The following is a 12383-nucleotide window of genomic DNA, read 5'->3' as shown; positions in this document are numbered from 1 at the left end:
GTTCAACAGAAAATCAACAAAGGTCCAATTAAGCTTTCGCCTTTACATCCTTAGAAACTTCTAAGCCTCCCCCGTAATTTTGTTTATTTTACCCGTTCCCCGGTCGGCTGTTCCACACATTTTCGCTTCATTTTTCTTTTCGTGACGCCGATTCAAAACACCATCCGCATGTTTGTTGTGGCTTGAGGATGTGCCTAAAATTTTACAAGTAAAAACTTTGGAAACGCAAAAAAATGACACTAACGTTAGTGTCTGACACTGTACTTTGTTCTAGCGATGGCAACTCACGGTGTGGTCACTTTTCGCAACTAGTTTTACCGGCGAATTAATAAGCCATTAGAAGACATCCTCCCTGAGCTCAGCAATGTGAGCTCGGTTCGATGTACAACACGAGAATGACGTGAATTTGAATTCATCCTCACCCTGATCCCGCGACGAGCGTTTTTCCATCCCTGCTGCAGGCGACGGTGTAAATGTCCGACGAGGACCGAGCGGCGACTCCGCTCTCTGTGCCAGTCGACGTGTCGTGCACTTTCACGCAGCAGCTGTCGACGGCGACGAAAAACTTGTCACCCTGGTGGGGCGAACACGGTCAGGTTGAGTGGACAGCAGATGGGCAACTAGTGAATAGAAGAGACTGAACTTACGCCGCATGACAAGGCGAGTGCAACTTCCCCCACTGTGTACGACTTCGGCTCGTCGTCCAGGAAACCTTGCCATGTTCTGACTTCTCCATCCGCGCCGCAAGTCAGCAAATACCTGAGCAAAGACACCTTGCGATCGTGTTCGCCTCCGAGGCTCACGGGTCCGCCTTACCTGCCGGTCGGATCGTAGCACACTTCGGTGTGACCCTCGGCGTGCGCGAACCTAGGAGGCTTTAGCGTTGGCGGCATGCGTGACTATGGCTGTGACTGCCACTACACGCGCAATGCAATTAAACGATTAAACTGGCGAAACTCCGGTGCTTGCAAAGCTCGCAATCGACACGCCGGCAAACGCGTTGACGTGCAGATTGCGCGCCAAACTGTAGTTCGCGAAACCTCCTGTTAGAGTGCGACAATCGCCTGTCTTCTCTGCTTCTGCAAAGACAAAGTAGTATTTTCGAAATAAATAAATCTACTTTTAAAAAGAATTCTCGGAGCAAATTTTAAAAATAAATTGAAGAAACAAACTATTTTATAGACGAGTAAATTATTGCAACAGTAGTCTGAAATTTGCACTGGGGCGGTATTCTCGTAACTGTCCCTTTTGAAAACGTCCCTTTTGCGTCCCTTTCATCGTGACGTACTTCCGGTTCAGAAGTGGACGTTGGCAGCATGACGGAAAATTGGCAGTAGGTTTGCCGCGCTTGCGTTACGTCACTTCCGGTAGTTTGCTTTTAGCCAATCAGGTCTCGCCAAAAGGGACACTGTTGAAAGGGACGCAAAAGGGACAAAACTTGAGAATACCGCCCCTGGTGTAGTGCATGGCTGCACTTGTGTATTTGTTCTGTTTACAAGGGCGGCTAAAATTTACAACGATACTCCACTGGTTTGCCCGCCCCCAACCAGTGCGGTACGCACAAAATTTGCGAGTGTAGGCCACTGGCGACGCTCCAGTTAGCAATTTGAAGGCCAACCACCCAACCACGTGAAAGACGTCAAAGCGGTCAAAGTGCTGTGCTGTCGCCTCACTGCCGGCTTCGGGTTATCGCGTGACCTCATTGGTGGCGTCTACGGTTACGCGTCATTCCAGCGCGTTGTACCCTTGTGTGTGCCCGTTGGGATTGCCGTGTGCGTAACGGTTAGTCATGAAGTCGTTCCTAAATCGCCTGTACAAGAAGATCAAGTGGTACTACTTCATGTACGATCTGCACACGTCCCTCTACATGTTGGAGTCGTGGGAGAAGAGAGTGTTCAGTATCCTTTTCTCGTTTTCGTGAGCATTGCCGTGCAGGTACACTTTTGCTCCAGTGCATTTGTACTTTCGTTTTCGTACCCTGCACTCAGGGTGAATTCGCTCTGCTTCTGCCGAGTGTCCAGTTGTACCAGTCCAAAACACGATCGGACTACAACTTGTCCAGTTGAGCCTACAATGAAGTAGTACCACTTGTACATCTCTTTTATTTGTCATTTTGAACTGCCCTAGAGCAGCTCGGTATTTCATTGGATCTGTGGCGAGAGCTGTTATGGGCTGCGCAGTAAGAGCTCTGCAGAGGCATGTGTTTTGGGCTGTTCCAACTGTACTTCCGATGGTAAAAAAAGAAAAAAAAACTTTTCGAAATCTCTTCCAATTTCCAATTGCCACTGTCCAGTTTGCTGTTGTGTATGTCACTTCATGCAAAGGGGCTTCGTTTGAATTGTTATGGCAGAAGCGAATTAACCAGCAAAGGCTGGAAAGCAGCTTTAGAATTCTTTTTTATATTTTGCACAATTGACTACCACACGGAATGTTTAGTTTTCTTTGCCTTATAATTGTGTTTTAAGCTAAGTGATGTAGCTTAAATTACATTTTAGCTTCTCTGCGTGATAGAGGCATCACGACAGACTGCACAAAACAATTGTTCTGGGCAAGTTGGTACATGAATTTGAAAGAAAAGCAGCGTCTCTCCCCTTCACATCTTTTCTCATCCTCCCATTTTTCACTCTGTGGCAGACTTTGCTGTGTGGAGATCGTGTAGTGCAGCAGTAGGCTGAAAAGCCTGCAGTGGTGCTGTTTGTACCAAGGGCTCTTGTGGCCATCCAATGCATCAACATTTGGTTGCCAGAGGGTGTGCTTCACTGCGAAGCAACATTCTGTTCACTGATGAGTAAGCGACTGATGCAGAGTATTGAGGTTAGAACACGTGTGCTGCTAAGGCTGTACAAAACACTGGACGGAGACAGGGACACACAACATGAACAGGAAAGTGGAAACTGTGAGCTGCTTATTCTCTGGAGCGTCTTCTGCTGCTGCACACAAGAGAAAAAATGATGATGAATAAACTTCACTCGTCTGTGTTGAGGTACTGGCATTAGGGCACCCACCCTGTGGGAGGCGTCCTTAGTGCGGGAGGCAAGGGGAAAAAAACGCAGAAAAATTAAAGACGTTCTACTCAATGTGAAAGCTGTTGGAAGTGCAGAGCAATGATTCGCCATAATGGGCTGTACCGCCATTATCCGCTTACTGCTACCACCCCATGCAATTCAAATTTCCCGCCTTCGCAATGCTAGCGCGCCTCCTGCCTGAATCTGCACCAGCGGGAGTTCTGTTCTCTTTGTGCTTTTCTCCCCGCACGTGCCAGCGTTGCAGCGTCACATTTTGCGTTTAAAAACCAACCCGACAAGCGTTACTAACTGAATGAATGCGGGCGCTGCCGGTTAATTACGTATATTTTTCCTCAAATGTACCCATAGTTTTCTTTGCGCTAAACAACGGAAAGATGTATGACAAGCGCCAGCGTTTCACGAGTTTTGAACGCTTATGACTATATAAACCACTTGGCTTTCGAAGCCTCTGGGGTACGCCGCGAACAACAGCGTTACCCCGGGACGCCGCCTTAATCATGTATATACTTGGGTCGAGCGAGCGAGCTAGGATGAGAAGGCGAGCGCCAAAAGTGCTCTGCACTTAAAAAAAGAAAGGGGGATGGAGAGGGAACTTGAGACCAGAACAACAAAAAAAAAATTCGCGCAACATATAGGCCAATGAATTATACAAGTGGAATGTGCAGCGGCTTAATCTCCAGAATCCTTCACGCGTGCACGGCTGTAGACGCCAGGGCATGCCTTTTAAAAAAGCAATTTCGCGTGTGTCTGATTCCATGCCATATGCCTCCACAGTAGTAGTAGTAACTTCTATTCTGCCCGTGATGGGATTAAAAAGGAAAGGGATGAAGGAGAAGGCAGTGTCGTCTATTCGTCTTTCTCTCCTCTCCCTCAGTCATCGGCCAGAAGCCCTAGGACTCTGTCGGTGGCCTCGGCCATCCGGACAACCCAGAGTTGCACTTCTGGGTCGGGGCTGAGCAAGGTGGTCTACCATTGCACCATATCCGCTATATTTGATGATTTGCTCCTAGCATTTGCTGTGCCGTTTTGATTCGGTCTCGCGGGGCACGACGTCGAACATCTTACGCAGCCTCATTGACCCGTGCCACGCATACACGAAAAATGACACGAAAAAAACACAAAAGTGTTTAATGCCTTAAGTTTTAATGACATTAATTCGCTGCTACACACAAAAGTCTAATGCCATGTGCTCTAATGTCATTTTTTGTTTAAGGAGTTCCGGACAACTGATTCGCCTTTATGAATGCCTTAAATCTGCCTACTCTCAAACGAATTGGGCACCACATGAAACCAGCGAAACTCTCAGCATTAGAGTGTTGACGCGGAAACGTAGCTGAACTTCGAAATACGACCATTTTTTGTGCCCTCTTTGTGGCGAAGTTCTGAAGAAGACAAAGTTCACTAAAACAGCGGCAGAAGGCAGAATGTCATGCTACTTGTCGCTTTGAATTTTTCAGACTTGGCTACCGCTGTCGGGCGACGGCAGCTGCTGAAGGCGGCTCACACCAGTTTTTAGAAAACACTATTTCGCATAACGTTTTCTTTCACAAAAAACGTTTTCAACCCTTCGAAGACGTTTCGCTCAACGTTAAAAGCTTCTAAAATATGAGTGCATTTCTCTGTTTGGGCATTATCACCATCATGCCGTACACATTTAATGCCTTTGTGTTTTGGCATGTAGCACGGACTGCCCAAATAATTTCATTCAGTATTTTAAGGCCTAATGTCACTTTTCACGCATATGTGGCACGGGTATAACACAACACAGCGGCAAAGCTTGGGCAGGTTAATGTACAAGTACAAAGGCACGGATGCCGAAATAAAGAAATTTAAGGCAGGTAGGTCAGGATGAACTGTACTACACGGGAATTGGCCACCCAAAGCTAGACCGCCCCGTCACCCTGTGCAGGGTTCGTGCTGCGATACACGACTTGTGCACTAAATCCGCACTCAGTAAAGATGGCGTAATGAATAAAATTATTCATAACCTAGAAAACGCATCTATCGAGACACTAACCAAATATATGAATGAATGTTGGGAGAGACTAGCTGCATACCACACCAATGGAAAACGGCTAAAATAGTCATGATACCGACGCCAGGGAAAAAAACTACAGCTTTAAATACCCCAGGCCTATATCTCTAACTTCGTGTTTGGCTAAGCTCCTCGAGCGTGCAGTGTTAAATAGAATAAATATCTACACGGAAGAAAACAACCTCTACCCTCACACCATGATAAGTTTTCGTGCGAAATTATTGACCCAGGGCGTCAGGTCCTGAGTCAGTTGTCATCAAACACCAGTTAATCGACGGTGAAGGCTGCTCCCCATTGACACCAGGGCGATTCTTGGTCTTCATCTCGCCAAGGCATCCGACAACAGCCGTCAGAGGTTGATTCTCGAGGGCCTTGAAATACTGGGGCTGAAAAACGAGTTTGCAATTACATTAAAAATTTTCTTTCTGACAGAAAGGCAACCCTAGTGGCTAGAAACATCGAATGAAGTGAATTTAAGGTCAGAAGTCGAGGGATGCCACAAGGCTCGGTACTTTCGCCATTTCATTTGACGCCGCCATGGTGGGACTACTTGACAAACTAAATGAGACAGCCACTTGAAATCATTGCCTCTACACCAACAACGTGGCCCTCAGGGTCGCCGACGGCAGTGACGGACATGTGCAAGGCACGTTACAAAATAGAATAGACGGAATGAATGATTACGCCCACCCTCAAAGCCTCGATTGCTTTCCCCGAAAATCCGAACTCTTGATAATCAGACTCACTAGCAGAGGACGCAAATGTGACCCTGCTACACCGAACATCGAGCTCTATGCGGGCAACCAACACGTTCTTACAGTGGTCGATATCACAGTCCTTGGCCTTAAAATTCAAGATAATGGCCACAGTAAGGAAACCATTGAGCAATTAAAGAGAAGCACGCAACTAACAATGCATGTAATTGCGCGGGTAGCAAAAATTCACTAAGGAATAAAAGAACACCTAACACGACTCATTCAAACCTTTGTGCTGAGCAGAACTACTTATGTGACTCCCTCTCTCAATTTCAAAGTAGATGAGAAAACAAAAATCAACAGTCTCATTAAAAAGACGTTTAAACAGGCGATCGGCCTTCCAGTCAGTACAGTAAAAACCTCGTTACAAGAGACACTTAAAGGAGCCATGAAGAGAAAATGCAAGTTGGTTTTATTCGAAAGATTTCGTGTTTTATAGTGCCCCCAGCACTTGTCCGGATACAAACGGTGCTTTATTCACTGAGAAATTAAACAATTTACGTTAAAATTTTGATTTTCCCGCTCAATCGTGCGTCTTCGTGCTCCCAAATGACATCACAGGAACCGACCGCTCTGCAGCCTAGAGTACCTTCATTCACGCATCCGCCGTACAGGGTAGAGACACGTATACGCTGGCGCCGCCATTTTCGGTTGCTCGCTCGCCGCCGAAGCAAGTCATTGTGTCAAAACCGCGCTAAAATTATCGCCGTAACGCGGTTTACTGAAGAAGTCTGAATCATATTGTCTGTTTCGCGTTGCTAGGTCTCGTGGGAAACGAAAAGAATAACGCGTTGAGCCCGTTGGCCCAATTGCAGCGGCACGGGACCGTTCAAAGGTTGTCTCCACCCTGTACAGCGGTGTTGGTTTGTTCCCGCGTTTCTTTACGTTCCGTAACCTAGATGGCGCCACCATATCGTGGCAAGCGTTTGGTTTGTTTTTGCCCGCATTTAAACCTGGCTTGTTTTTGTTCTGGGAGAAAATATTCGTTCCCTGAAACAGTGCTCGCACGACAAATGGGGTCACGTAAGACACCGTTGCTTGCGTCAATCGGCCAGTGTCGTCTGAGACAACCCCAAGCCCCGTAGTGCTGTGCAGCTAAACCAAGCATGCTGTGCGCAGTACGAACAGCAGAACGCATCAGTACTTCTATGTTTACATGTGCTTTCGTCACTTCCACTGTTTGTCCCATCATTCTTATTGCTTTGTAAAGAATGTGCCCTAAATTTAAGCGCAAATCGCTCGTTCGTCTAGTTTGTAAGCTCTACCTAATTTGCGTCTGCTTCTGCCAGCCTCCGCCAATCGCAGAGCTTAGCTCATGTGACATCATAGGTTCTGTTGCGGGAAATGAGCTGGTGGGTCGCATGACCATTCCCGGTTTTCCTAATTATGTAGCTTATTTGAGAGAAGTTTACGTTAAAAGTGGTGTCAGTATGATTCTAACGAGACAATCTTTTGAATGAACCAAACTTGTGTTTTCTCTTCATGGCTCCTTTAAGGGACCCAAGAAATGTGTCTATTGTAACCAAGGTCTCTTGTAGGCAATGTTGCTAACATGGCGAACATAGGAAAACTAACATGGTGAACATAGAAAAACCAACCAAATTGCCTTCATTCGAATGTCTCTTATAACCAAGTGTCTCTTGTAACAGTGTCTCTTCTAACGGGGTTTTACTGTACTGCAAACAATCGTTTTGCAGCATTGGGCATTCACGACACACTCGACGCATTGGTGGAGGCACAGAGAATGGCCTATAACGAAAGACTATACCAGAGCCACACCTGAAGGCGCATTCTTCGTTCGCTAGGAATAGCACATGAAACACAGACGGGCCGGAAAGAGATCCCCCCTGAATGGAGAGCTCACCTCTGCATTCCCCCACTCCCAAAAAACATGAATTCCTGTGCACAATTTTGTGTTCAGGGGGGAACGGGCATGCGCACTGTACTCGGTGACAACTTAAGAACGGCACCGGAAGTTGCCGCTGTGCCTTATCACCGTAGCCGGCTGTTTCTCTGTGTGGCGCAAGTAGGGCGTTACTGGGAATATTTTGAACATGGCGTGAGCCGTTCCCGTCATTTTTGGGCTTCATATGCTTATAAACGACTCTAGTGACAACAAATAAACTGCGTGAGACAAGGCAGACGATATCGCGCATTCATAGCAAACCCCTTTAAACGTGCGCGCACTGATGTCACGGGTCCAGCGCTTTGGCGGAGTGATACACTACACGAAGTGGTGCCGTTCTTGAGTTGTAACCGAGTATAGACAAACGATTTGAACTGTCAGAGGACGTGGTCACGTTGATGCAGATGAATATTGTGCCTGCAACGTCATGACGGTAGCGATAGTCAATCGTTAGGGACAACTACTCAGAGCCGCATCACTCACGATGACGCAACCTATAGAAGGTGAGGAGGTGGCCATTGCTCTGGCCATATCCAACACCAGCGTATGAACAATTGTTTGCGACTCAAAATTCGGAGTCATAAATTTTGCGAAAGGTAGGGTATTGCATCGGACCTCGAGCGTACTCGCAAAAGTGAAAAAAAAAATAAGAAAAATTCAAATAATGCGGATACCAGCACCCTTGGACAGGAAACGAATGTTCCTACCTTTTTCCCGGCTTGTGTTGTGCTTGTAAAGTCGTTACATAAAGTACTGACTTGCCCAAACCACTCCTCGTCAAAGCAGCAAAAAAATTCAGGGAAGCTTGCACTCATGCGCAAGATTTCAATGGCGAAGCTGTTGTGGGTGATCATTGTCGGACACAAAGTTGAGTGTTAGTATCATTGTGGTGTCGTAGTTGGCGTTGGCGGCATGGCATTTCAACGACTTTATGTTGAGCAAGGCCAGAGTGAGCTCTTCATTTTGGTCGGCGTTTTCGCACGCCACTCTGCAAGCGCGACTTATCGTCTCTATCGTATATGCTTTGCACGCCGAGCCCCTCGAAGCAGAGCGAACTTTTCCCCCTCGGCTGTGCGAACCATTCGCGGCTCAGCCACAAGAAGCCAGTGTTCACCTACAGCAGTTTCGACATTACAGAGCGCGTGCGCACGACGACATGAGGACGAACGAATGAGGGGAGTACGCTATGACGTGTCTTTCTCGTTCCGAGCGAGTGTTGCCAGTATACGGCGATTGCTAGTCTTTTTGTGGCCAACGTTGGCCACTCTCCGTAAGTGTGTATGCTTTGCTTGACAAACGTGCGATTGAGGCACACAGCGAGCACTTTTTTTTTTTTTTTTTTAGTGGGGGGGGGGGGGGGGGTGTGCCTATATTGGCCAATCTCCCCCCAGTCGGTATGCTTATTTCTTGGTATTTTTAACTTCGGACACCATACACAAACAATTTGCTCAACAGCTTCGCTGTTTAAAAAAATTGTGCAAATAGCAGGAACCATTCTCTTTTGAGAGTTGCACAATGTGAACCTTGTGTTTGAGCCCTGTGTTTGAACTTTACGGTGTTTGAGCCCTGGGTGCTGTAGGAGCCGCTTGCGTGGTGTCCTAGGCCGGCATGCTATACTAGTAAGCGCAGCATTTCCTCAACACACGTCGCCAGACATCGGGCTTGTGGCCGTCGTGGCAATGTCGAGCTACACAACGTACGTCTTCCTGCCCCGTTACACGCAGAACGTGCTCCGTTACTTTGGAATCACCGAATAGCTTGTCCAGAGGGAGCGCTCCACCAGTCGACACACATCACACCACGGCACGGATGTGGCGAAGTCACCGCAGCTTCACGCTCTGCACGCTGGCCACAGCTGCGTTGCTGGCTTCCTGCCTCGACTTGTCGTTTCACGGGTTACCGCGCATTCCACACATGTATTATCAAAAGAGGAAGGGAATTCTAAGGGCACTCTTAGAAAAACTGCATTACCATGGAAGTGTCAATCATTTTGTTATCGCGGTGCCTTTTAGAGATTGTACTGCTTGATGGAAACGCTTTCATTCACAGCACGTTTGTACATTGCTTGTGATCACAGCTATCCAGGGTGGGTGCTTTGATTTTGTAGTCACTACAGTGGGCACGCAGGTGCATTGTCATCAGTGATGTGTAATGTTTTCACCTTGCGAGTTGCCCAGATCTAATGGGAACAGCATCTTACATTCACAGCAAATATGTGACATGCAAAAGATAGCGAATCAGAGACAAGAAAGGTTTGCAGAGATTAACCGTGACTGCTAAGTGCTGTGGGCTTGGTGTAAAGAAAAGCCTTAATAAGACCGATACGTTTGTCACAGGACTGCGAAAGAACATATGATTTAGGAAAACGTGTCGCTTACGCTAGCGGCAGTGCTATGGGTAGGACATGGGTAGCTCTGACAAAAAATTTGAGGTTCATTTTGAAGGCTTGAACTCAACAATGCCAAAGTTGCTGGAGAAATCCCGTAATCCCTGCCAGTTATTATGCCAGCCACTATAGCACTTATATTGAATGCAGCCTCAGAAGTTGCAGCCTCCTCTCAGCGGTTGAGCACCCCTGCTAGTGATGGCCACTACAGGCATTTACACAGCAGCCAACGTTGGCCAAAGCATCTCCAAGCTCTTGCACTTGTTCAGTAGGCTTTTTTGTCACAGCTCCCTATCAGCACTCACCTTTGTCGCACAGCAGAAATGGTTCACAGCTTTTGGATGTCACAGATAGGGAACTAACACACTGATTATTATTATGGGAGCTGAACAACCACTGGTAGATTACCAGTGGCTCAACGACTTACTGGTGGTGGTAAGAGCTGGGAAAGCAAAACAAATGTATCAACGATGCTCTGCTATGTATCAAAACCAAAAAAGAGACTGTGGGGGAGGGGGGAGGATTTCAGACATGATTATCTATTTTAGTTTGTGAAGTAAACTTCAATAAATAGTCGATGGTTTTCTCTCCCTGCTTCCTGTCTTGCATTTGCCATTTTGGGTTGTATGTCCAGGACCAGCGCTCCCAGATCTGTTCCTTAAACTGCTTGTGTGGGACTGAACAGCAAGGGAACAAACGAAGTTCACAGAGGGGCACAGGCTTTTTCCCCTTGAGCGGATAGCAAGCTTTTAAATCTTGCTTTTTAAGAGAAGGTATGGAATTAATATAGACAAGGTCTAATTCCCCAGCCTAAAGTCAAGAGTGTGGCAGTTGTCACACTTGAAGTGTCTTTTTACCTGTGAGCATGTATTACTTAGGCTTGGAAGTAATTTACAAACACTAATTCCTCAGCCTATTGTCGAGAGAGCAAAGGTCATGCTTGAAGTTTTTCCTACACGCGATCTTGTGTGCTTTCAACTTGAAGATTTGCATCACGGGTGTATGAAGCTCGGGAATAAAAAAACCAAGGGGATTGCAAGGCAACATTGTCTTGTCTTAGTATGAAGTCTAGTCTCCCTATCAATGTCTTGGAAAGGAAGAATGCCGAGAGAGCAATACAACGCTTTGCTATGCAACATGTTTGTGGCGCTGCAAATGGGAGCGTTCAAAGCTCGTCTGCTGCCACGAAAAGCAAAGCGGCACACCACCTACTAAGCGTTGCCACACACATTCACCTGAGTGAAGCAACTGAGTGTTACAAGATTCGCAAGTGTATTGACGTCACATGACAAAAGGATAAGTTAATGATGGCAAAAATGAGGGAAAGCACGCTTACATGAAACAGGCTTGTGTGTGTGTGACTGTATTACATGCACTCTTTTTTTTCTTTCTTTCTTTCGCAAGGAAAGTGTCCCATTGTCGTCATGTTTGGCTGTTACGCACGTCGGCATGCCTGCACGCATTTAACCGATGTGCTTGCACAAGCAAAGATTCTATGCGAGCAACGATCCAGGTGAATTTGAGGTTTCAAAACCTGCAGGATGTATCATCACCAAATCACACTGAAAACTAGTGATGTAGTGCGTGCGCGAGACAACCATGAAGTACACTTGATCTTCTGTCTTCCGCTACGCTTTTACAAATAAACCTCTAGACTGTCTAAGAATGAAATAAGGGATCACATTAGGCGAGCACACACAACGGCCATGAGCAGTAGATTTAAAGATTCGCTTGTGTCTCTTTAAAGCTAGAGATTCTATTTAGTCTTAATTTCTAGACAGCTCTAGACTGATTCCTGGGCAAAGAGCTGTTAATGAAAGCTTGACTAAGGCTTGACAGCTCAACAGGAACTGATACTTGGCATGGCATACAGTGCATGAAAGAAGAAAAATTACAAGCGTACAAGCGTACCTAATTGCGAGTTTAAAGGAGCCATGAAGACAAAATACAAGTTGGGTTTATTAGAAAGACTGCTTAGTCCCGATAACAATGATACAAATATCATCGCAATCTTCGAACAAATAACGGAGATATTGAAGAAAACGTGTGAAGCAGTCGCGACCCCCTAGCCAATTTCCCGCAACTTTTCTATGACGTCACGGAACCTTGTTTGCGCGATTGGCGGCCGCCTAAGTGACCTGTCGCGATGACACATGACTCGACGTCTGTAATGGGGCCTCTAGTTTCATTTGACCGCATCACTTGAATGCTAACGTGCAGTTAACGCACTGAAAATTATGTTTTATTGTTGGCCCGTATGACGTCATGCTTGCTC

The 12383-nt window shown here is 46.6% G+C and overlaps 2 protein-coding genes across 2 annotated transcripts in view; one reads left to right on the top strand and one right to left on the bottom strand.

The window, feature by feature from the left end:
* The window catches only part of LOC144149579 (WD repeat and HMG-box DNA-binding protein 1-like), a 52457-nt gene extending 51497 nt beyond the window's left edge, over nucleotides 1-960 (bottom strand). Inside the window, exons 1-3 of the mRNA XM_077681216.1 lie at nucleotides 817-960; nucleotides 648-759; nucleotides 423-574 (exon numbers count right to left, since the gene is read on the bottom strand). Coding sequence (XP_077537342.1) covers nucleotides 423-574; nucleotides 648-759; nucleotides 817-893 — 341 coding nt within the window. The 5' untranslated portion in view covers nucleotides 894-960. The remainder of the gene's footprint in view (nucleotides 1-422; nucleotides 575-647; nucleotides 760-816) is intronic.
* A 685-nt stretch (nucleotides 961-1645) lies between these two features.
* On the top strand, nucleotides 1646-10644 carry LOC144149577 (serine palmitoyltransferase small subunit A-like). Its single transcript, XM_077681214.1, has 2 exons — nucleotides 1646-1898; nucleotides 9376-10644. Exons 1-2 carry the CDS (start codon nucleotides 1790-1792, stop codon nucleotides 9477-9479), a joined length of 213 nt encoding a protein of 70 aa, XP_077537340.1. The 5' UTR covers nucleotides 1646-1789; the 3' UTR covers nucleotides 9480-10644.
* Nucleotides 10645-12383: the final 1739 nt, after the last annotated feature.

This window comes from Haemaphysalis longicornis, unplaced genomic scaffold, assembly GCF_048455015.1.
Source record: "Haemaphysalis longicornis isolate Haplotype H1 unplaced genomic scaffold, Haemaphysalis longicornis Haplotype H1 scaffold_8, whole genome shotgun sequence".
Taxonomy (NCBI): domain Eukaryota; kingdom Metazoa; phylum Arthropoda; class Arachnida; order Ixodida; family Ixodidae; genus Haemaphysalis; species Haemaphysalis longicornis.
The sequence above is the reverse complement of the archived record's forward strand: the minus strand, read 5'-3'. Positions and strand labels throughout refer to the sequence as shown.

Bases quoted from the DNA above. Each gene is read 5' to 3' on its own strand.
- LOC144149577 (XM_077681214.1), top strand. From the start codon at position 1,790: ATGAAGTCGTTCCTAAATCGCCTGTACAAGAAGATCAAGTGGTACTAC. The intron at 1,899-9,375 runs GTATCCTTTTCT...ACACGTCGCCAG, and splicing joins GTGGGAGAAGAGAGTGTTCA to ACATCGGGCTTGTGGCCGTC.